Source organism: Chaetodon trifascialis, chromosome 22, assembly GCF_039877785.1.
Source record: "Chaetodon trifascialis isolate fChaTrf1 chromosome 22, fChaTrf1.hap1, whole genome shotgun sequence".
Classification (NCBI taxonomy): domain Eukaryota; kingdom Metazoa; phylum Chordata; class Actinopteri; order Chaetodontiformes; family Chaetodontidae; genus Chaetodon; species Chaetodon trifascialis.
Genome location: NC_092077.1, coordinates 12,130,501 through 12,154,274, shown reverse-complemented (window position 1 = coordinate 12,154,274; position 23,774 = coordinate 12,130,501). Strand labels below are relative to the sequence as shown.

Sequence of the window (23,774 nt, the reverse complement as noted above, 5' to 3'; positions counted from 1 at the left end):
GATGCGCCATTTTGTACAGAAGGGTGAGCGTCTTCTTTATCTGGATCCGATCGTGTTTGGATGTGCTCCTCGTTCGTCGTCCGTCTTTCTTTCTTTTGTTCCCGTTGGTTTGTGATCTGGTGATTGTGACTGACTGTGTCCGTTCATTACGTAAACAAGAATACTTTCGAGTCAGCTCTTGAATTATGTGCTTCAGTATCTCATCTCATCCTGGGATTTCAATTCATTTTCTTCTTCTGATGATCATCTCTTCCTTCATCCTCATTTTCTTTATTTTCATCCTCCTTTTTTTGTGAGTGTGTGTTTTTATCTATCATTACTTCTCACCATCATTAATGTCTCTTTCTCTTGACATATTTTGCCTTCATCTTTCAATCCTAACATATTTTCTACCATCTTTAGATCTTTTTTACTGATCCTCCCTTCAATCAGTTTCTCTTTCTCATTGGATGCTTCATGTGTCAGTCTTTATTTTTTATCTTCTTTCATGACATGATAATATAACAATCTATGTATGAGGTGTAATGGATGACTTAAGAAAGCTGCTGTCTTGCCAAAATGCAAAGCAAAAAGTTGATTAATGATTAAAGGAAGCTTCTTTTGACCCTTCCCCTGCACTGTTTCTTAATTAGACATTGGGGGTTTCTCTTATTTGTAGTGACCAAAGGTCATTAATCACACATGCATGACAACCTTTAAGTCAAGCGAGACCAAAAAACTCCTTTTTAACACAAAGACAAATCCATTTTAACACATCTAATGTATACTAGTATGTAAATGTAGTATAATAAAATACTTGTATTTTCTTGCTTTTCTTATGCATCTACATGTTGTTCTGAATAATACAACATGTAAACATTAGTGGATTATTTTGGGATGTTGGAAATTCATAGAAGTGGCTTCAAGCTTTGAAACGATGTAATGCTGAAAGTTAAGTTTGGCCTCACATTGTTAAAATTAGATGTATTGGTTTGGTCTGCTGACAGGACAGTGGAGGCAGCACCACATATGAGTAGCACATGCTGCCTTTAGCACAGCTCAGTTCCTCAAGTGGGATTTCCCATCGGGATGCTCAAAGCCCAAAGGTTCACGAACGGATCTAAGTTTGACCCTGGTTATTAATTAGCGGTAGCACCTCCCTGCTGAGAGAGGCGGGCCGGCCAGCCGGCACACAGCTGACAATCTCTTTTTCTTTCCGTCTTCCTGAGTAGTCGCGCACACACGTACAGTACAGACACACTTCTCCTCGGTGTGTAAGGCGGGTAATTCGCCATAGCGCATTGCATCAGAACAGTGAGCGATTGTGTCTCTTTCAATAAGGGAATTCCGCACTACAGCAGGAGAATGAAATGCTTCAGAAACAGCTGCAGCAGAGAAACACGGGAGAGCACTCTGAACACACACCGAGCATTGTTGAGGACATTTTTATGGCATTTTGAATTTTTAATGGACTTCGGTGGTATTAGATGCATCAGTGAGAAAAGACAGAGACGAGGTGTGAATGTTTATTTCTCTAAAAGAGTATTTTAAAATGATTAACGACCTGTTTTTCTCAGAGCTAAACAGGAGCTCACACAGTTGATCCGATCTGTTGATGAAAGTCCACTGATGGTAGCTACACTGAAGGTAACATTAAATTTTTACCTGACACGCCGATGCTGGTTAAATTATTGATCTTTTTAATATTAGTCAAGTTAGTTATTCATAACTTACCTGACAGAATGCAGTTAGAGGACTGGAGGAACATTCTCTCTTGTGTGCTTAATATTTTAGTGCAACAAGGTGCTTTTGAGGGGGAAAAATCCTGCTCGTGTACACATGGCCAAAAAGAAAAAATGCTTTGCTTGTTGGTTAAACTGCATCCTGGTTCCTCACTGAAAAGCAGTACGACGAATGAAAGGCCTTAAAGGGGAACTCTGATAATTTGCTCTAAGCGGTCGCATCGTTTGTTGGGGCTGAAGACATGACAAGAATTCAGGCGCGTACAACTGCAGTCAGTGTAGTGTAGCAGCTGGAAATGAACTGCCTTGCTTAAGGGCTCCTCAGCAGTAGTAATAAAGGGGGGCTTTTATTTGAGACTACTGACTAATCAAGCTTTTATTAATCATGTCACATCAGCGGCCATGATTCTGCATTGAAATGCTACCTCTACATAAATCTAAATAGATGTATTTGTGCGTGTCTCACTGCAGCGAAACAAAGATCCACATTTAATTGTATAATGTGGCCACAGAAGGTTTTTAAAAATTCGGCCAGTGAGTGAGCCGAGCTGAATGTCTCTCTTTGGAGTTGTTTCATAGTCCAGTTAGAGTCTGGTAGGCAGACATGGGAGGCTAATAAAGAGGCACAAACACGCACACACACACTCCGACACACACACAGCACTGTATAAAATTATGTCTCCTCTGGGATTGTTTCATAGTACAGTAAGACACTGGAAAACACCGTGGGCTCATTAAATGCACTGCATATGTTGAGTACTGCAGGTTGTGTAATACAATAAAAACACGTTGGCACATTCGTACTGCACACCTTAATAAAATCAGTAAATTCAAAGGCTTTAAGTGCTGCGAAGACTTCCAGAGGTCAGTGTTGTGTTCATATTTCACATTGTTATTACTGGGGTAAATTCAGGAATATTTTTAGACACTTGTTTCTGTTAGTCATTAAATATGCCTCAAAAAGGAAAAGAAAGCACTGGTGTTGTTATTTCTCTCTAAATGTCTTTCTTATATCGCCACCATTCCTTCCATTCTGTCTGTTTCTCATTTGTCTTGTATGTGATCCACGGAGCTACGCTGCAGGTCTGGAAAGTGTGGACACTCTTTTTTTTTTTTAAGCTCTCTGACAGAGCGGTCTGGATGAGAAAGTGTGAGAGAACAGCTGCTGCACATGTGTCGAGAGCGTTTTTTTAAGCTCTAAAGCCACATTTTAAAAGACATGTTCGCATGTTGTCATGTGACACAACAGTCTTTGAGAGATAACTGCGTTGTTGCGTCGCTCCTGTCAGCACATCATAACATAAAGCAACAGAGGTGCTGTGAACGGCAGAATGTGTAGGATCCCTGCAGCCTTTACTCCATCATTTTCTCCTTGCCTCTCCTTCCTTCTCCCTCTCTGCTCTGGAGGGAAATGTTCAGGCATGTATTTCGTAATGGACTGTAACCTATTGGCAGCCCCTCGCTGGAAAATACCGTAACTGGCACTATTTACACCACCGATAACGACCCTGTATGAGTGTGTTTGTGTCTTTGCGCAGTCACACATAGTCTATATAACAGTGTATATATGGAGTGTGCGTGCGTGTTTGTGTGTGCGTGCATGCATATGTGTGTGAAGAATGAGCTGTTGAGAGCAGGAAGGTGGTTTAGCTCCTCTTGAACACAGCATCGCAGATGGTGTGGAAAAACAAAAAATGACTCCTAGTTTGTGCGTGTGTGCGTGTGCGTGTGTGTGTGCGGTGTTTGCAGTAAATAAGGTAAGGCCTCAGAATCAGAAGTGACAGTTACTTTGATTTACTGTCAGCTCTCATTGTTGCAGCAATGCTGCTGGAGAAGAGCGTGCAACAAGATTTTTTTTTTTTTTTTCCTCCACGAAAACCACCCACATCTACGTCTTTCGTTTGTTTTCTGGGATGCTCAAACAAATTAAGTTATTGAATGATGAATGTGGCGGCACGGTGGTGGAGCAGGTAGTGCACGTGCACAGCAACAAGGTTGCCGGTTCGATCCCTGGGGGGAGCCTTTCTGTGTGAAGTTTGCATGTTCTTCCCGTGCATGCGTGGGTTCTCTCCGGGCACTCCGGCTTCCTCCCACAGACCAAAAACATGCTCATTAGGTTAATTGGTGACTCTAAAATTGCCCCTAGGTGTGAGTGTGAGTGTGAATGGTTGTTTGTCTGTATATGTCGCCCTGCGATCGACTGGCGACCGGTCCAGGGTGTACCCTGCCTCTGGCCCGTTGACAGCTGGCTCCAGCCCCCCCACAACTCTGAAAGGGATAGGCGGTATAGAAAATGGATGGATGGAATAATGAATGTTGGAAATATATATGTCGAGTTTTTCAAGGTTTAAAATCTGCCTGTTTGTTCTGTTTTGACAGCTGAGGCTGGAACTCTGTGAAAGCCGTGAGTCTGGGATTGGTACATTAAGCAACCAGGCAGCGTCAGAGTCACCTTATGTGGTGCAGTATTTACAGTAAAGTAAATAAAAACAGAATGCAATCATTTGCAAACAAACTGTGTTTTTACCAACAACAGTTTTACATGCAGTTAAGCGCTCCTGAGCCGGTGTAGTAACATGTTATTTGTGTTTTACTGAGTTAGTGAGCAGACATGACATAGAGCATCAGTGTGGTTGCGGTGGTTACATACAGCCATTTAACCAATGCAGTGTTTCAATCTGTCAACCAAATCTATGCTTGAGGTGTCCTGGAATACAGTTTTAACCAAATAAAATGGACACACTGACTGGAAACTCCACACTACACAGAGTCAGCGTATGCGACTCTGCAGTCTGTCTAACTCAAATGCATGCAGAATATACATCAAAACCAAACCTGAGATGACATCGCATGGATGTTTGGAATTCATGCACTTAAACGGTGAAGAAAGAATCAGGTTAACGAGCTGAGATGAAGTACAGATACAGGGAAAACGTCCTGTTACTGCGCTGAATGAGTGTGTGTGCTGAGTGATGATGAGCATGGAGCACACAGTGTGGACAGACGCTGCTGGGATTGAATGTATTTTACCAACACACACACACTCACACACACTATCAGCCCTCTTAACATACTTCCTCTGCACTTAAATCCCCAAGAAAAATGTGTGTGTCTTATCTGTGTGTAGGTGACTCTTGGGGGGTCTTGTCTTGTACCCCCAAAATGTGTGTATGTATCTGTTTAGCTTCTCATTCCCACGCTCACACACGAAAGAAGGGAGTCTGATCTGTAGCGCGCGCGCGTGCACGTGTGTGTGTGTGTGTGTGTGTGTGTGTGTGTGTGTGTGTGTGTGTGTGTGTGTGTGTGTGTGTGTGTGTGTGTGTGTGTGTGTGTGTGTGCACAGCAGCCTCGCTCCTGAATAATCACGCAAACTAAATACCTGTAATTTAAAATGTATTTTAAAGCAGCAGCAAATGAAATATAGAAGAAATGTGCTCGAGGGGAAATCTGATTACTGACCATTTAATCAGAGATTCCAGAGTAATCAGACAAAAGTGCTAATTTATTAGTAATTACTACATCCCAACCTCTGTCATCTCTCCATTTCCACGTCTGTTTTCATCTCCCATCACGCCACTTGTCTCAGTTTAGTCCCTGTTTACTTGTTTGGTGTGGCATACGGTTAGTACTGTACAATGAGCTGAACTGCTCACTGCAGACCAGGCTGCGAGGCTCACTGTTGAGACAGGGGCTACAGTGTCTGAGATCAGTCCTGTGTAGTTTCCTGTATATATTTACTGTCCACATTATATTTTAGTATCCAAATTCTGAGTGTTAAATTTATCGAAAATAATGCAGCGTGTCTGAAGTCACACGTAAGGATAAAGAAACAGGTGTTAATTGGAATTAATGAGCGAAATGTCTCTGTATGCACCCCGAGTTCATCCATACAGCATGCACTGCTCTCAGACCACCCCTCTCTCTCTGATAAGCCTCTGTGTTTCTGTTCTCTGCAGCTCAGCATGCAGCACAACCGATATCCCAGCTAAATCTCCTCATCAGCGATCACGCTCAGTATCGTTCAGCTGATTTCTGTCGTCATATCTTGTCATTTATCATTCCTCCTCCTCTTCCTCCGTCAGATTCTCTCTCCTCTCCTGGATCTCAATCAGAATCGCAGCAAACTGAAGCTGTACATCAGTCACCTGACCTCTCTCTGTCAGGAGCGAGACCCAATCATATTGCAGGACTTCGCCCCTCCCCCTGCCTATCACCGCGCCGACTCCGCCTCCTGGCATACGCAGCTGCACAGCATGACGCAGGAACAGGTGAGACGAGCAAAGTGAGGACATTTGTTGGTCCTCACTTACTGCTCTGTGTGTGTGTGTGTGTGTGTGTGTGTGTGTGTGTGTGTGTGTGTGTGTGTCTTATAAATATGTGTAAAAGTGAGGACATTTTGTCACTCCCAATTTGTCCGTTCCTATAATCAGCCACTGTGTGTGTCTTTCTATGTGCTCGCTTGTACATATGTGATGACATCTGCGAGTTTGTGTGACTGTTCTCGCTGTGTGTGTGTGTGTATGTTTCTATAACTGTGCAGATGTGTGTGTGTGTGTGTGTGTGTGTGTGTGTGTGTGTGTGTGTGTGTGTGTGTGTGTGTGTGTGTGTGTGTGTGCGCGGGAGTAGGGCACACACTGGTCGTCCTGGCAGGTTTTTGGCGCTGTCTTTGACATTACTGAAAAGATTTACTCCAGCGGGTCACCTGACGACAAGCTCCTGGCTGCGGAACAAATGCTGTTTTCAGACGTTTTATTTTACAGGGAGTAAACTCTGCTTTGAGCCTTTGGCAGCAGGAGGAGGAGGAGGAGGGTTGGTTCATATGTGGAGCAAGGAGGGGAGATGAAGAGCATTTTCATTTAACTGTCGAAAGAGTTGTCATCTGAGAGTGGGAGGAGAGCGGGGGGAGGGGGGGAGCGAGGCTGAAGGAAGGAAAGGTGAGGGAAGGAAGGGACAGTCGAGGAAGGCCTGGCTAACCTGCCGGCTTCGCCACAGCTCCGTTGTCATGGCAACCCGTTGTGTTTTCAGATATTGAATATAAACAGTATATTATTAAATTTAAAACATTTTGTGGCTGTCCATGGCTTCCTCTCCCCGTCTGTCTTTTACCCCATATTGAAAACATATCAGGCGACGCACGGCCGCTACATGTGGTATACATTGAAAAATGGTAACTCTAGACACGCACGCACGCACGCACGCACGCACGCACGCACGCACGCACGCACGCACGCACGCACGCACGCACGCACGGCAATGTGACAGAATGTGTGGTTAGGGTACAGCAAGACCAGTTTCCTACAGTCCTCATGAAAGCCCTATTGTACGTCTTAATGCTGGGAAATGTCTCTGTTTAGCCAGAGTGCTTCAGATACGGCCCAGCGTGGTGTGGTGTCACTTTTAATAACCCCTGAATAAACCGAATCAACGTGTCATTTGATCACTGTGTACATTAAAGGCGCCGAGAAATGGTCCAAGTGACTCTCATGGACACGACATTACTGTACGCATTTTTCATCATCAGCCTGTTTTCACGCAGAAAAACTGCAGACGGTCGTCTGTGGTCCTGTGGCCGGGGGCGCTCATGTTTTAAAGAAAAACGCACTCTGAATTCAAACTGATCATGTGGGCTGCTGTGAAAGCTTATCTAACAAGATTTAATGCTTTTAGACGACCAGCCCACCACCCCGCAGTATTTTAACCCAAACTTATATTTATAAAAACATCAGAACAATATTGAAAACATTAGAACCAAACTGTGCTCATGGAAACATCCAAGCCAAATTTACAGCTGAGGGGAGCAGATCTTAAAAGGCTGCTCAGGCTAATTTATCACAAATCACTTGCACTTTACATGGATGCGTAATGTTTTCAAGGCAAGCTGCAGTTTCTCTGTTGTTTAGTTGCCTTCTGCACATTTGATTCAGGCTGTTGAGGAAGATAGTCCATCACAGTTTGCCTTCTTCTTTGAGGTTGCATGGTGTCAGCAGTTACCTGAAAGCAGCATAGTGTCTGCAAAAACGACTCATATATATGCTGCCAAACAACTTACATGAGCACTCTGTGCAGTGTGTTACTGAGGTTAAAAGCTGCTCACAGTGGACGTGAACTGTGCTCCCCCGTGTCGAAGTCACATGACAGCTGGACGTGTTTTGCATAACAGCTGTTTTAAGTGTGAAGTGTTCTTGTTCTCCAGTTGTTGGTGCGAATTGATTTTGACAAGCCGTGGCTGCTTTACCATGCCACATAATGTAACATAGCACCGCATATTATAGGATAACATAACAACACGTTGGCTGTGATTGATCCTGTCAAGTTTCCAGCTTCTGCACCCTGATGTTGTTACTGGGTAGAGGTTAAAAAAAACAGTGAATTCATGCAGGCAGGAACATGAATTGAACAATCTAAAACACTCGTGTGTGATTTAGATATTTAGAAAATAACAAAAAAGTATGGGATTGCTAGGAAATGGTTTAAAACGCACGGAAACAGTGGATGCTCCTTCAATGCCTTTGGCTTTATTAATTCTAATAATAATGATAACAAACTTTTTTTGTATAGCACCTTTCAAACAAGCAATGCAGCTCAATGTGCTTTACAACAAAGAAGTCACGTTTCATGAAAAAAAAAGAAAAACGGACAGAAAATAAACAGAAAATAAGACTTCATAATAAGAACCACTTGTTAACAGTGAAAATTTGATCAAAATAAGGATGAAAATAAACTAAGATGGGAAATAAAACCACTGAATGATAGAAATAAAGTAAAACTAGACGACATAGAATGCTTAAAATCTAGTAAAATCCGACAACTTAATTTAGAGATCAAAACTAATTTCAGTCATTGTCTGAAGAAAGGCGTTCATGCTGTTTTTAGCATGTGTGAAATTACTCTAAAACCAAAAAGAGGTATTTTAGAGAAAGCTCGTTGAATCGTTTGGCTGCAGTCGGCTAGAAAAAAAGCAGTTAATTACAACACTCGCTGAGCAGGGACGCTTCTTTTATTCTGAGGTTTGGCTTTTTGTGTGAAAACTCGCATTCTTTTGTCCTCTTCATCGCATTCTCTTCCATTTCTGCCGCCCCCTCTCATCTTCTTTCTGTCTTCAGGCATTTGATTTTTCTTTCCCTCTGAGGAAGCCCATTCCTCCCTGCTTTGTTTTTCCTCTTAAGTGCCTCCATCACCGCCACCTTTCACTCTCACCCGCTCCGAGTCAGTGTAGGTGTGAGAGCCAGCGAGTTCTCAAAATCGGAGCTGTTTTTTTCCTCTGTTTTCGGTGACGTGTTTCCCATAACAACATCACAGTTTGAATCTTTTTGCCTCTCCTTCGCTCTCTGTCCAAACCCACCCATACCCAGGCAGTGCCACTTGGCGCCATGCGTCTGCTTTAGACCCTGACCCTGCCTACACACAATCACAGACACACACTGCCTGTCTTTCATTCAGGCCCGTGTTTCTCGTTTTCCTTCATCGTGTGTCACCATCACCCTGGCTGACCCCCTTAATGCATGCACACACACACACACACACACACACACACACACACACACACACACACACACACACAGACTCCCTCCAGACGGCCGTGCTCCAGGGTGCCAGCCTCTCTTCTCTGTCTTGTGGTGAGTGTGTGTGTGTTTTACAAGCCTCTCCCTGGCTCTGTTAAAATGCCTGGCACTCTGTAAAGCCATTAGGATCATACTAAAATAGCATGTAAAACACACATGGTCAGACGCACAAACACACACACACGCGGAGACCTATACATCCCACTCCCACACATGGATTACATGAAGGCCCAGCCATCACAGAGGCTCGTGCACCAGCTCAGACGTTTTACTAACAGTGTCTGCACGGCTCGCGCGTTAGAGGAAAGGGTGGTGGGCGAGAACGAGTCCGTCTTTAGGGTTTATCGGTTATCTGTACTGGGCACCTCCCAGTACAGATAACTGGTTGCATTAAGAGCAGGAGGCCCTCAAGGAGCCTCGGCAGTAAATTCAGTCTTCAGAGTGAAATCCCTGCGCTCTGTGCTGATAAGCTGATTACACCCCTGTAGATAGGCTGGACAGTACTGGAAATCCTGAAGTATTCAAAAAAATAAAAGGTCGGTCAAGATGTATACATATATATATATATATATATATATAGAGAGAGAGAGAGAGAGAGAGAGAGCGAGAGAGAGAGAGAGAGAGAGAGAGATACAGTGTAAGTAAGTGCAGCAAAAGTAAGAGTGGCTTTCTCATTTTGACAGTTGAATTTTTGAGTTTTCCAGTTTGAAGCTGGAGTTTTTCTCCACGTTTCGGGTTTTTTCCCGACCGCAGACGTAACAGAACAAAAGATTCGCTTCACAATGCCGAACAATACACAACACAAACAGAAACACCCTGTTGATGCAGCAAAAATAGAAGATACGATCACGGCACAACAACCACAGCGCCGCGTCAGTCAGCAGGTTTTGAGCACAATGCCTGTTGAATTGTTTTAATCCAAGTGAATCAGAAGCCTTTTATTGAGCAAGACAGTTTTTAGTGGTGTGGCTTCCTGGGATGGCAGCGTCGGTCAGTCCACCGCTTCAGTCCAGACTGAAATATCTTGGATCGCCATGTTTTTGATACAAACATCACATGATTTTGGCCTCTGGTCCACAGAGACTGAACCTTAATGACTTTGGTGATTGCATGACTTTTCCTGTCACTGCAGAGGATGAATTGATACTCACGAGCCTCACCTGTGCTTTCTGTCTCGTGTTAATTAGCAAATGTTAGCATGCTGTTATGCTAAACGTCATGCCTGCTGAACATCAGCATGTTTGTGTGTTTGTGCTTTCACAGCATTGCTTAAGCTTTTACTGCATAATGTGGAGTTGTTGCAGCATGTTATCTTCTTGTACGATCCCAGACGTGCTGGCAGCATTGATGTTGGTTTGGCCGACTTAGGAGCAGCCTAATACACCCGAAAAATAGCAGGACAAGCCTTGCACATGGCTAATTTAGCGTCCTTTTGTAGACTCTGGTAAAGACAAGGCTAAAGTAAATGATTCAGACAACATTCAGTTAGAAATATTATAAACAGTTCTACTAATATTAAAGTGGTCTGTGCATGTTTGTACCATCAGGCACGGTGGGCAGCCATTTTTGAAAGGTAAGCTTTCAAATGATGGAGCTGCTGAAGTGATGTTTTTTGGTCGTCTGCATTTGTTTCCATGTGTCTCTTTAACCTCAGCTGAACTACAAAAAGTAACGCTGATTCCAACAGTGAGGTTTTACTAAAAGAGCTGTTTTCTGCGCCATGGTCATAATAATAACCTTTATGGCTCAATGACGTCTCTAATGAGCACTGAAGAGAACTGGCATCGTGTTCGGCACACACACACACACACACACGCACACACACACACACACACACACACAGGAAGTCTCTCTCCCTCCCTCTCTCTGACCTGAAGTGTGAAACTATAAGAACTGGCTGGTTGTGTGTGTGCGCACATGTGTGTTGGTCTATCTGTACATGTTTGATCATGTGGAGAGGGAGTTTCGCGCACCGTGTGTTTGTATGCAGGGACGAGCATGCATGTGTGCGACTGCGGGTCTATTTGAGTCCGTGCGTGCGTTCGTTTGCCTGTGCTTGGTATTGTAAAAAACGCTGTATGAAGTGTTATTGGCTGAGTTGGACATTGTATCGCTGCTCTTATGAATCCAGTATGAATTGTCAGCCCATGACCCTCTATCTGCTAAAACTAAAACCGGCTCCCAGTGAGTGACTGCAAGCGTTTCTGAGCCAACTCAAACTGGAGAAACCTCAGTGAAAACTCAGTCCACATATTTACAACTCTACAAGTCATTGTAATGAAGGAAAATACCGCACAATTACAGACTTCAAATGTCATTGTTGTTTCAGTGTAATCTCCAAATAGAGGGTTTCTCAGTGAGGAAGAAGGGAATACGTACTTTCTCTTTGGCTTACCGTACATGCGTTTTCAAAGTTATACAACAGGTTTCCAGGGCCTGGCGGCTGTTCAGTCGACTGTAGTGAATCAAATGACTTTATAACAAACTTCCAATATGAGAAAACAGCACCAGTGTGCCGCTGCAGCTGTGGTGACTTTCAGCTCCGCTCTGTGAATCCATGCTGATACCAAAACACTATAAAACTGATTGGACGTAATAAAGATCTAAGAGCCATCATTTAATTTTTATGAAGAAGAGAAAACCAGAGCAGGCTGCCATTAGAGGCCATTATGTGGAGGTACTGGCAGCGAGACTGACTGTACAATAGTCTTTCTTGTATGTGGTCAAAGTTGGATCATTCTCGTTATTTACATCGACAAATTAACTAAATATTGAGACAATAACGAAGATATCTTTGCACAAAAAACTACAAACATGTCTGAAAAGCCTTCTTGCTGTTTCAAATGCACGTAATCATTGTTGTTTCAGCCCTGCAGCCTGATGCCCTGTGGCAAAGCGATGCCCTCTTCGCGGACTGCCAGGCTACAAAGGAGCTGTGTGTGTGTGTGACAACCCGTCGTGGCTTCAGGGTCACTGATTGGGTGCATTTTGATTGACAGGAGGTACAAAAATAGGAAGGGGCGGAGCTGGAACTTAAACATCGCAGCTGATAATGTAGAGGGCGACTTCAGTGTTACAGTCGCACTGATAGTCTGGTTGTGTGAACATGGGACTTAAACAGATACTTGGACTTGAATCAGACTCTTAAAACATGCCTGGAGTTGGACTTGACTGCTTTGAGAGTTGACTCTCTTGAGAGCTGGTGCCCGAAAGACTAAAGTTTAAAAAAAAACAGCAGGCCTCATGCTATGGCTCAAGTAAAATCCTTTAACAATAGAAAATAAATTCAACAGCATTGTGCGTGGCCGCATCGCTTCAATATTTAATGATTAGGCCTCTGCACTGAAGGGACTTTGCTGGATAAGAAGCTCTGCTAATAGAGCTTTGCAAGGATAATGTTTGAATCATTTCCGTCAGCTTTAACTTGCAATTTACTGAGGAAGACGATAGAAATGTGCTTCAAAAGATCTTCAGAAAAAGCTCGACATATTGCAAAAGAAAAGCATTTTTGTCCCTGTGCGGGTAGAATGGTGAGAGCGGGGTGGAGGGGAAAGAGGGGTCGCAGGAGGTGGAGCGGAGATGGTTGGGGGTTGTGTGGAGCGGAGACTCAGACCCATCCATTTGTGCTGCGTTGTGGTCTGGGGTCTCTCTAGGCTTTCATTAGGCAGCTCTGCTTCCTGCTCCAAGGATGATTGTTTTCTCTCTAAATACGACGCAGAGGTCCTCAACGGCCATTAGACACACACGCACGCACCGCGAACACACACTCAGAAACGCAGACAAAAGGAGAGACAGTCAGACGCACCCACACACACACACGCGCGCACACATACGGCCAACCCTTAGTGCCCATTTCACACACACACATGCAGGCTTTTGCTGGTCATTACAGACTAACCGCTGGGTTTTTATGCAGATTTATTGAATCCAGACTTAATGGCTTTACCAGTCAACCTTTTTTTTTCCTTTTTTTTTTTTTTTAAACATGCATTTGTCTTTTTCCTCCTTGATCTCTTCCCTCTTTCTCTGGTTATCTCTCCCCCTCCTCTTCATTCTCTTTCTCTACTCTTTCAAATCTTTCTGACCGAGCTCCCTCTCCATCTCTCCTCCACTGTTGTCGCTCGCTCTTGATCAATCTGCTTCCCCTCTTCCGGCTCCCACTTCAATCTCTGCCTTTCTTCGCCATCGTCCATCTTTCCGTCTCTCCGTCCTCTGTTGTCTGTAATTGGAAGACAAGCGGGCGACGGCGGCAGGTGAAGGCCGGAGACTTAAATTAACACGGAGAGAAAAGCGTGCACAAACGCGCTCTCCACTCTCACACGTCTCTATCTGAAGCCATTAAATCTTAGCGCACAATGGCTGCCATTGTCCGGCTTCACATGTTCCTCCAGCGTTATTGCTGCAGACGTTTCCTTTGACGAGTTCAAGTTCCTTTTACTGCCACATGGCCATGCTGGAGGAATTTAAATCAGGACAGCCGTAAAATCACTGTGACTTTTACAAACACCAAACAAACTTCAATGGATCGATTCATCTGAGGCTCTTAAAAAGCGCAGAAGTTCCACTGGCTGTTAGAATAATGACAATAATAATAATAATAAGCCTTGTTTGCAGAGCACCTTTCATACAGGAATTGCAGCAAGAAATCACATGCACATGCAAGTGAGTGCTTCACGTAGAAAAGACATAGACTGGACATAAAAACAGGGATGAAGGATTAATCTAAAATAGGTTTTTAAAAAGCCAAATATTCACATTTGCACATAAAGTCTGTTTGTTGTCTGTTTTTTTAGGTTAGGGTGAGAGTTGAGGCTTTGTAAAGCGGACAGCGGGAGAGTACTGTACGGTGGAGTTCAAAGAAAATGGGAAAGAAGATGAGGACGTTTCATAGTTGGTCATCTTGTTAATTTTTTATTTGTTGTTTTAACATTTAATTTTGCTGCTCCATTTGAAGATGTATTTGAATCATCATATTGGGGACCACGACTCCCTGAGCTAATTACCATTAATTAATTATGGGTTGTATGATTGCTCTATTATGCAAAAAACTATTTCCTTCTCCAGTCTGCCTTCAGTCGAAGTTAAAGTGAGATTAAAACGTTATATACAGTAAACATATACTGTATATGACAAATCTTAAATTTGGAGATTTTTTTTTTTTTTCACTTTAAATGGGAGAATCTGTCTTTTGAACATTTTGCGTGAACCTGTTTTCTCCTCCCAGGTTTGCTCGTTGGCCACAGACTCTGCAGCTCTTTTCAGATTAAGATAAATGACTCTCACACACGCCAGCTTACACTTGGACTCCTTGTATCTCGTTGTATTTTGAGATAAATTGCTCAGCTCAGGGGCCGCGTTTTGGACCCTCCCAGCATGCATCTTGGTTTATTTTAAGCTGAAATTTCCTGCTTCCTTTTGTCACTCCTGCAGATTGTATTTTATTGTTTTTTTCACAGCATCTTTGCCGTTCTAATAAATAAACCAAAGCCTAAATATTTCTCATGCAGGCCTCAACTCTGTGAATTAGTTCCAGCTAAATTACTTCCATCTTTTCAGATTGTCCCTCAGGGAGGTTACACCTATACACAGTCAGTGCTGGAGTCTGTTTCTGCTGTTTATTTCTGTAGCCATTAGTGCTGTGAGTCCAGCCCTGTGTAGTTACTCCTGGAGGGCCACTTTAAGCTTTAAGTCTTTTTTTTTTTTAAACGCTTTATAAACCCTACTCTCTCTCAAGGTGTTCCACCATCGTTGCCAGTCACAAGCCCACTATCTGCAGCTTAACTTTCATTAGTAGGTGCTAAAGTGAATGTTGAATTCAACTAATAGACTTTAATAAAATGCTGGGTGGGGAGTCGCACGCCGAAGCTCATGAGCAAGGCACAGCTCCCAGATCCGAAGGCACGTTTAATCCTCCGTCCCCTCCTAATTAAGTGCTCCCAGAGGCCGAGCCTGTAAATATGAATATGTTCCTATAGTCAATTTGGCTTATTAAAATAACCTGTTATAATAAAACCAAGTGATGCTGCCCACAACACACGCTCCCCTTGCATTTTTCCCTGGCTGTTAGTGCTAAAGGAGTGCAGTATTTTTAGTCCTCCGAGGAGCAGTTTTAGCTTCGAGTCCTCAAGCTCTATTCCCACTGCAGCTCGTTAGCTGAGCTGCCTGGACTACGACACTACCGGACTATGACAGACACACACATTCGCGCACACTCGGTCACACTGCTCAGGCGCTTTTGGGCTTGGCGCAGTGCAGGCAGCCAACTTACAAAGCAGTCTGCATGCAGGGTAAGCCCGTAAGAACCCTAATGGTTTAAATAGAGACAGACAGAGAGACAGGGATTATAATAGTCAATATAGGCCTATTATACTTTATCCCCTTTGCTCTTACTCATAATGGTGTTTCTATACTGCTGCTCAGGGCTGCTGTTGAGGAGTCTGGAGCCTTTTTAAACCTCCTGATCGAATCTTTACTCCTGCAACTATTGCTGAGGAATATTAAGGTCAAGCGTTGCCCTCCAGATTTCTGTGTCCTCTGCCTCTTCCATGCCTTCCCGCTGGTTTTCTTTAAACGTGTCATAAAAGTCTGCAGAAACAGTTGACCTTTTCTTACCATCCGCATTTCCTGCTTAGCTGGCAGTGCTGCTCTGTCACTGAGGTTCAGGCTATTATTGGAAAACAGTTTGGAATATTTAAAAGCTAATGAAGACCTTTTTTTTTTTTAATTGACATCCAAATGTTTTACTTTGCTGTAGCTGCTTCTGGCTCTGAAAATTCAAAGTTTCATGAATGGCAAACTAAGTTTTCTTGTGTCTAAGTAAAACATAATCAGAGTAATAATTGCTCTCTAGACAGCGGTTGGAGTAACTGACATTTGTGTGGCTCTTGGTACAGTTGTTTGTGGAAGTGGGTCCGTGGGCCTCACTCTGAGCAGCCCTGATCTATAGAAACATGGACCTCATGATTTCCCCTGAAGCAGTCAGACCAAGGTGGAGATTTCTGATAAAACCCTGACCTCTGACCTCTGGATCATGTGTAAATGAAAAACTGGGATGTGTGTGTCTGCAGCAGACAGTTGACCTACACTAGGACGGACCTGTGCGCCGCAGGAAGGTCGTATCATTGTTCTCTGTCCGTTTGTCGTTTGCTGCTCTCTCTCTGTTAATCTCTCCGTCTCTATCTCTCTCTGCTGAGTTATGGTTTCTTTAGCAAACATTAGCATTCCTCTGCAAAGAGGTTCAAGCCCTGCGATGTGTGTCAAGGGGGTCAGTGCACACACACACACACACACACACGCATCTTACCCTCATCCTCATTCTCAGGCTGATAACCTGTGTGTGCATGTACATGTTTGTGCACGTTTGCAGGCTTCCACTATGTTCATTTGTGTGTGTGTGTGTGTGTGTGTGTGTGTGTGTGTGTCTCCAGGCCCCCGATAAGGCAGATAATGATCCATCACGATAATGGAACTTTAATGGCTGCAGTAAAAATCATCTTCAACAAACCCTCTCTGTGTCGCACACACACACCCGCACGCACACACACACGTCTCACCCCTTACTGTACCTCTGTCTATCTCCCTGCTTCCCACAATCCTCTCTGTCACTCACTAAATCATAACTTGAGCTTGCAACACACACATTAGCCTCATGCTGCGCACTCACACACACCTGTCATGTCAAACAACCAAACCACTGTATCTCACACACACACACACACACACACACACACACGCTCACCACACGACACTTACACTAATGCATCTCCTTAACACACACACACACACACACACACACACACACACACACAAAACTATTACAGTCCAACACACTTAGAGAAGTCATGAATCTGGCAGCGCTAACTCTCTGCCCACTCACATTATTTCATGTGCGTTTCTCTCTGACCGCACGCTGTGATTCATGGGAGTTTAGAACCGCGCCATCCAGCCGAATACCTCATAACTGGAAACTGTATCATGCAGCATTGTTTATATTTAATTCCTTCAAGCCATAAATGAGCTATACAGCCAATGTAGCAACAGAGGAGGTTTATTGGGGACTTTTTTCTCCGCGGATGATTAAATTATGATTACTTTCTGAGGAAAACTGGGTCTCGCTCTTCTAGTTTTGGCCATCATTCGTATCAGCTACGAGCGCGGTTCTCTCACCGTGTTAATTGTCGTGGTTTAAGAATGTGGCAGCTTTGCAATAAAGTCCATTGGCGCGAGCAGTCAGCCACGTTTTAAACATGTCGTCAGTGTAACCAGCCGCTGACTGCACCATGACGGTGCACGCGTGCAGTTTCCAGGTGGTCTCGCTTTCGATTTCACTGCAAAACAAGTGGCTTAGATGAGCGGTTCTCAACGTGGGGTCGAGACCTTTCTGATGGGCCGCAAGATGAATAATGGAACAGGGAATATATAGTAAAACAGATTTTAGGGATGATGGTGAGTCCAAACAGAAGCCATTATCCTGTTAAAACGTTATATGCTGATTGTGCTGTGCCTTAATATCATGACGGCATCTCTCAGATTTTGTATATTCCTTCATGGCTGTGTTAGCTCTGCATTGACCCATTTAATCCTGATTTTTAAAGTGTCTTTCTCTGGTCTAGGTCAAGGCTGCGTTAGTCAGAGAGCAGCAGACAGCAGACACGACCTCACAACCTTATCTTTACGGCCGTGTTTTTCTAGAGGATTGCACCTAAAATGCAAAGCCGTTAAGCTGAATTACCTGCAAACACACACAAAGTGACATGTAGGAGGTAGTCAATAAAATCAAGGTGCAGACAGTGGTGATAGATAAAGCTTCGGTGGAACAACACCCACTTGCACAGGGAAGGGTGGCGAAGCCTCGCTGCCACCCTCCCCCAGCTTCATCCTCTCCTTCACCCCTCACTCTCCCCTAACAAGCTGCTAGTTGATGGTGAATATCCGTACCTTGATAAGAAGTGCATTATTTCGTGTACGTATATATTGATTGCTTTTTGTAATAAACAGTACAAAATGACCATACTGATATTATCAAACCAAAGCATTGCACTCGCAGAGAGTTTGGCCACTTTTAAGGCAGATTTTACAAAAGAATGAACAAAATTGTTGCAGCAGAGCTGTGATACCCTGACTTTTACTCCCTTGTATGAGCCAAGCTCCCAAACACATCCTACATTTCCCAACATGCAACTTGATAACGGCTTTCATTAGACCCTGCCTGCCAGGTCCAGGTCCACGTCCACACAGGGACGATAGAGCGAAGTGTGAAAACTGACCCAAACTTAGTGTAAATTCTAAACTATAACAGAAATGGTTCCATACTCTCCATTAAATAATACTATATAATATATGGATAAGGGACTGTATTTATATGTGATTTATTGGGCAGATTTCGTTAATCATTAACAGTGTTATTACTGACTGCAGTTTTACACATAAATAAAGCTACTGTAATATAAAAAGCCACTGAGGTTTGCTGGCTACGAGATGAGAGCAGAGGGAAGAGGTTAAGACTTAACGAGGGAATATTTTGCCAATATCTGACCCAGGCCTCACACACACACACACACACGCACACACACACCGACATAAACGTGGGCTTGTGTTACACGACTGTTTGAGCGGCGCTCTTATTGATACAGATGTATTGGTCATTAAGTCAGTTAGGTTTGACGTCTCAGCTCGGCTGCAGCCAAAGAAAATAACATCAGCGCTCTCTCACAGAAATGTTCCACTCTGTCCGGGCAGAAAGAACTACACTGTGGTGTTTTCAGATTACACTCTGATACGCGTGTGTGTGTGTGTGTGTGTGTGTGTGTGTGTGTGTGTGCGCGTGTGTGTCACTTTAAGCAGGCTCCTTGATCGTCATGGGGCTGCGAGGAGAGTTTGATTCCTGCCTGTGCTCATGTGCTTGACTTTAAATCCTCTTTTTATGCTTCCTTTCTGTCTCTTCTTCTTCTTCTTCTTCTTCTTCTTCTTCTTCTTCTTCTTCTTCTTCGTCTTTCTTCTCATACGAATGAACAAAACTGTAATGTGGAATTTAAAGCAGCAGTTTCTTTCCTTTCCAAGAGTTCAATGAGAAGATTGATATCATTCTCATTTCTTGTCATTAAATATGAAGCTGCAGCTAGTTGTCAGTTAGCGTAGCTTAGCATAAAACTGGAGACGGGGGAGACGGCGAGCCTGGATCTGTGCAAAGGTAACATAATTCGCCAAACAGCACCTCAAAAGCTCACAAGTTTATTTCAGGTTTGTTTAATAGGTACAAAAAATACTTGAACTTGAATTTAACTAGAATATTTTTATACCCGGGTTACTACGCTAGGTGGATTTAGCTTTGAACAGAGCCAGACTAGCTGTTTGTCTCATTATGCTAAGTTAAGCTAACAAGCTGTTGAACTGCCGCTTTAAATCCCACGTCTCTGTGTTGGCTGTTTCGCAGGATGTTGGTGTGCGACATGTCTAAAATCTCCTGTCTTTCTGTGTGTGTGTTTCTCTCAGTTGGAGGCGGAGTTAGCGCTGTGCGAGAGGGAGGGGGCGGAGCTCCAGGAGTACGCCAATCAAGTCCTGCAGCAGATCGCCGACCGATGCCCCGACATTCTGGAACAAGTCGTCAACGCTCTGGAGGACAGCTGCTGACACACGAGTGCACACATGCCGACAGAAGCATAAATAAGCTGACGCACACACATGACTGAGCACGCAGAGGCAGAAAGCACGCAAACGTTGAACACTCGCAAACATCCGATACACAAATTCACACCTTCCACCTGCTCTTCTTCACCCTTCTCATCTTCACAAAAGGGGATCTACAAAAAAAAAAAAAACTCTTCCGCTGTGTCTTTCGTCGCTGTAAGTCTGAACAAACCGTGCCAGCTGAGGGAAATGCTGGCATGCAGGTTCACAGAGAAACAGTTGATGTCTGTCGATTTTCCGAACTCCTCCGAAACAGAAGGAGCCGCCGCTGCGCTCGCCATCAGCAGCGGCCGTCTTGCGTCCTTCCAGCCAATCAGGAGTCGGATTCTGCTATCGTGACTTGTTGTATTTTATGGAGGGAGGAAAAAAAAAAGATTCTCAGAGTGTATAAAAAGGGGTGAGAGTGAGTTGAGGTTTCCAGGTTGCTTCTGATGCCAGGCTTACACGCTGTTACCACATTGTTATTTGATTGGCTCAGATCCAAAAGTGTGTTTATTTCAGCTGCCTTTGATTCTTTACATCATTTGCTGCTATCTTTTTAACTTTAGTTTTGTCTCTCTCTCTTTTTTTCCCGTCTCACGTCTGATGAAACGTCCCCACTTGCAGCGTCTTTCAGCAGTAATCTCGACACCGTTGTGTAAATTGTATAGAGAGAATTTTAATTAGCGGGAACGCGGCGTTCGTCAGGGGAACGTGACGCTTTCATGTTTCTTTTCTTTTTTTTTTCTTTGTGATTGATGAAAGGCAAAAACTACAGTAAATCTCGCAGTACTCCCTTTATGAAAACACAGCAGCGTAGATGTTTTGTGTTTCTTTGTCCGGTTACGGTGTCTATGCTCAATCTTACCCTTTTGTGACAATCCCTTTAGAGTTCACACGTTTCTCTTACTGAAACGTCTTTGGTTGCTGTTTTTTTCTCGGGAAGGAGGGAATATGAAATAATTGCTCTCTATTTTCTTGCCTTTGGTAATATATATAAACACTAATCTTGTTTAATTGAAAATCTTGTCATGTATTGGTTGGTATGTTACATAATGTGTTTTTGTGTGTGTGTCTGTGTGTGTGTGTGTGTGAGAGAAATTTGCAAGTAACCACAGATGTGTTCCATGAGACTGTTATTGGGAACGTATATTGCACCTACATGAGGTTCTGTGTCCACCGGGAACATTTCCTCCCAATCAGTTCCTTGTTCTCGTTGTTTACAGTGGAAATGACACTCTGATGCATGTTTCCCACAGCGCTGGCAGCCTTAGCATGACTTTAAATGCTTACAGCACCGAGCACGAGAGGTTCAAATCGTTTCAGCTTCAATCAAAAGCTCCTGTAATGGATTTTTCTTTCCTCTCTTTTTTTTTTTTTTTAGTCTTCTACTGTAGTGAGTGCTGAAGCCGTGAGCGGCCACGTGCAACTGTTTAGCGCTGCGAAGAAAAGAAATACCTGGTGGACACAAAGCCTAAAGACGGAGATTTACGCTGAACGCTCGCGTCTGATTTTACAACGTCGTTTCTGAACAGGCTGGGGAAAAAAAGGGTTCATTTTCAGGCCCGAAGCTAAAAAACACCACGGGTGTAAAGAAGGATTTTCATTCCAAACGATAACAAGTCTGTTTTTCTGTGCAGGTTCCCTCGAATGTTTAAAGTTGTTAAAAAGCTTTAATGATCGTGAAGGATTTGGCTCTTACTTTGGATTGAAACTCCGTCAGATATGAGCTGGTGTTGTGAATCCGGTGTTTCCTTGTCTGTTTTATACTGATCGTGTTCTGTCTTTGGGAAAGGTGACGACTGGGACTCACCGTGGCTTTGCTGTGGATTGAAAATGGGATTGAGAGAATGGAATAAAATATGAATTTATCTTTATTTTATTGTGGAAGGGATTGTGTCTGTCATTTTCCTGTCCATGGAGCCGTGTCCACCTGCGAGCCCTCATCACAGGGTGTGCAGCCTCTGTGGGAAGGCTTTTACATGCCGGAGGTGCTGAAAGTATCCAACATTTCACAAGGAGAAAAAATAAACATCATTTAGTGGCCAGGGCTGATTTTTCAGAGATGACGGAGCTCGTACGATAAAGACAGAGCCTGGAACATCTTTCCTCTTCCTAACGTCTTCTGACCTCTGCTTTCCTTCGCTCCCTATCACCCTCCTTCACATGCAGACTAAACTCTGCTTCTTATCTTGTCACCAGTGGTTTATTTTCCTATCCGCCCACAATAATGACATTATTCCATACCCCAGGCCTCATCCTGTTCCACACACACACACACACACACACATACACACACACACACACACACACACACACACACACACAGTGCAGCCGCACCATTACGATTGTCTTAAATATCCAACAACTCGTCCAAAAATGCGTTGTTTCCAACAGCCTGCACTCGCATTAATAGCATGGACAGTTTAAACTTGACCTGTTATGTAACTTTAAAGGGTTTTTTTTGTATTCAGATCCTTTACTTAAGTACAAATATCATTACCACACCATGAAAACACGCCACTAAAGGTCCTGCCTTCAAAACCTGCATGTCGTTAAAGTTTACTGTTTGTATGAGAAGTAAAAGTACTAAATGTGTAGTAAAATGCTCCTTTTGTTGGCTTGTTCTGTTGGCTGTAGTTTAATCTACAGCAGTGCATCATATTCCATAAGATTGTCATGTGTTTGTAGTGCCGCCGTCCTGTGAGAACCACGTATCTCCAAAAAAAGTTTTCAGGAGAAAAACAGCCTGTTTTCAGCTTTGTGACAATGTACTTTTCAGCTCATCTAAGAGGGTTTTTAAAGAGTTTGTTTAGCTTCGGAGGAATTTTCTCAACATGATGAAGGAACACGAACACGCAAAATCAACACATTTGGAGATACGGGGTTTCCACTGAACAAGAATGGTTTGACAGATCTGAAAAAAGTCTGAAGCTCTCAGACTCAAATTTGTCGTTATTTCAATGCACTTTCTGGGATCTAAAAATAAGGTGGGTCTGTGCTACAAGCTGATTTTTACTCATCTGCTGCAGATTAACACATGAACACATGAAGGAGAGTGCCTGACACACACACACACACACACACACACACACACACACACACACACACACTTAATTAACGTTTGCATCTTGCATCTGGCAACAGCTCGCCGTTGTTCCACTCATTCAGCTGGAAAACCTGCTTTAACAGACCCACCCAGCCTGACTGACCTTGAACCTGCCCTCTGCCCTGACCTCTGACCTCCCCTGTGAAGAATTTTCAAAACATCATCGGGTTACGGGGGTCGCTCTGTTTTTTCACACAATAAAACACATCAGACGTGCCGAGGAGCGACTCCCTGACAGTCTGTAAATGTAGCATGTGTGCAGCCTCGCATATGGCAGCACTGTGCGTGTGTCAGTACCTGGTTTGTGCGGATCGGACCGGTTCTGGTTTCTCCATCTACTGTCCTAATAAAAGCCAGTGGAGGGAGACAGAAGGGATGGACGGAGCGAGAAAGAGGAGGAGGAAGAGACACGCATGTATGACTCCCAGATTTATGCGATGGAGAAGGAGAGCGAGGGAGGCAGAGAGACAGCCAGAAGTCATTTCATCTTCTTGTCTTTCTGCAAACTGAACAGTCCATCGATTAATGGAGCAAATAGCAGATTAATGCATTTAAGCCAAAACACACATATGTATATCAGTACTACCATATGTTGAAGCTGACTGTGTGAGGATGGTGAGGCATGTTGAATAAATCCGGCTCAGCTCACCTGTTTCTCCAAACTCCCTTCTCTCACGTCTTGCGTTCCACTACACACTGATTTGGCGTCACGGCTGC

At 43.8% G+C, this 23,774-nt stretch overlaps 1 protein-coding gene across 7 annotated transcripts in view; it reads left to right on the top strand.

The window, feature by feature from the left end:
- The window catches only part of LOC139350863 (ELKS/Rab6-interacting/CAST family member 1-like), a 115,446-nt gene extending 93,621 nt beyond the window's left edge, over positions 1-21,825 (top strand). For 4 of the 7 annotated variants that reach the window (XM_070992507.1, XM_070992505.1, XM_070992504.1 and 1 more), the window contains 2 exons: positions 5,804-5,989; positions 19,775-21,825. In XM_070992507.1, coding sequence (XP_070848608.1) covers positions 5,804-5,989; positions 19,775-19,912 — 324 coding nt within the window. In that variant the 3' untranslated portion in view covers positions 19,913-21,825. Of the gene's footprint in view, positions 24-5,803; positions 5,990-19,774 lie in introns of all 7 variants that reach the window. The other 3 variants (XR_011603549.1, XR_011603548.1, XR_011603547.1) reach the window with 1 other exon arrangement.
- Positions 21,826-23,774: the final 1,949 nt, after the last annotated feature.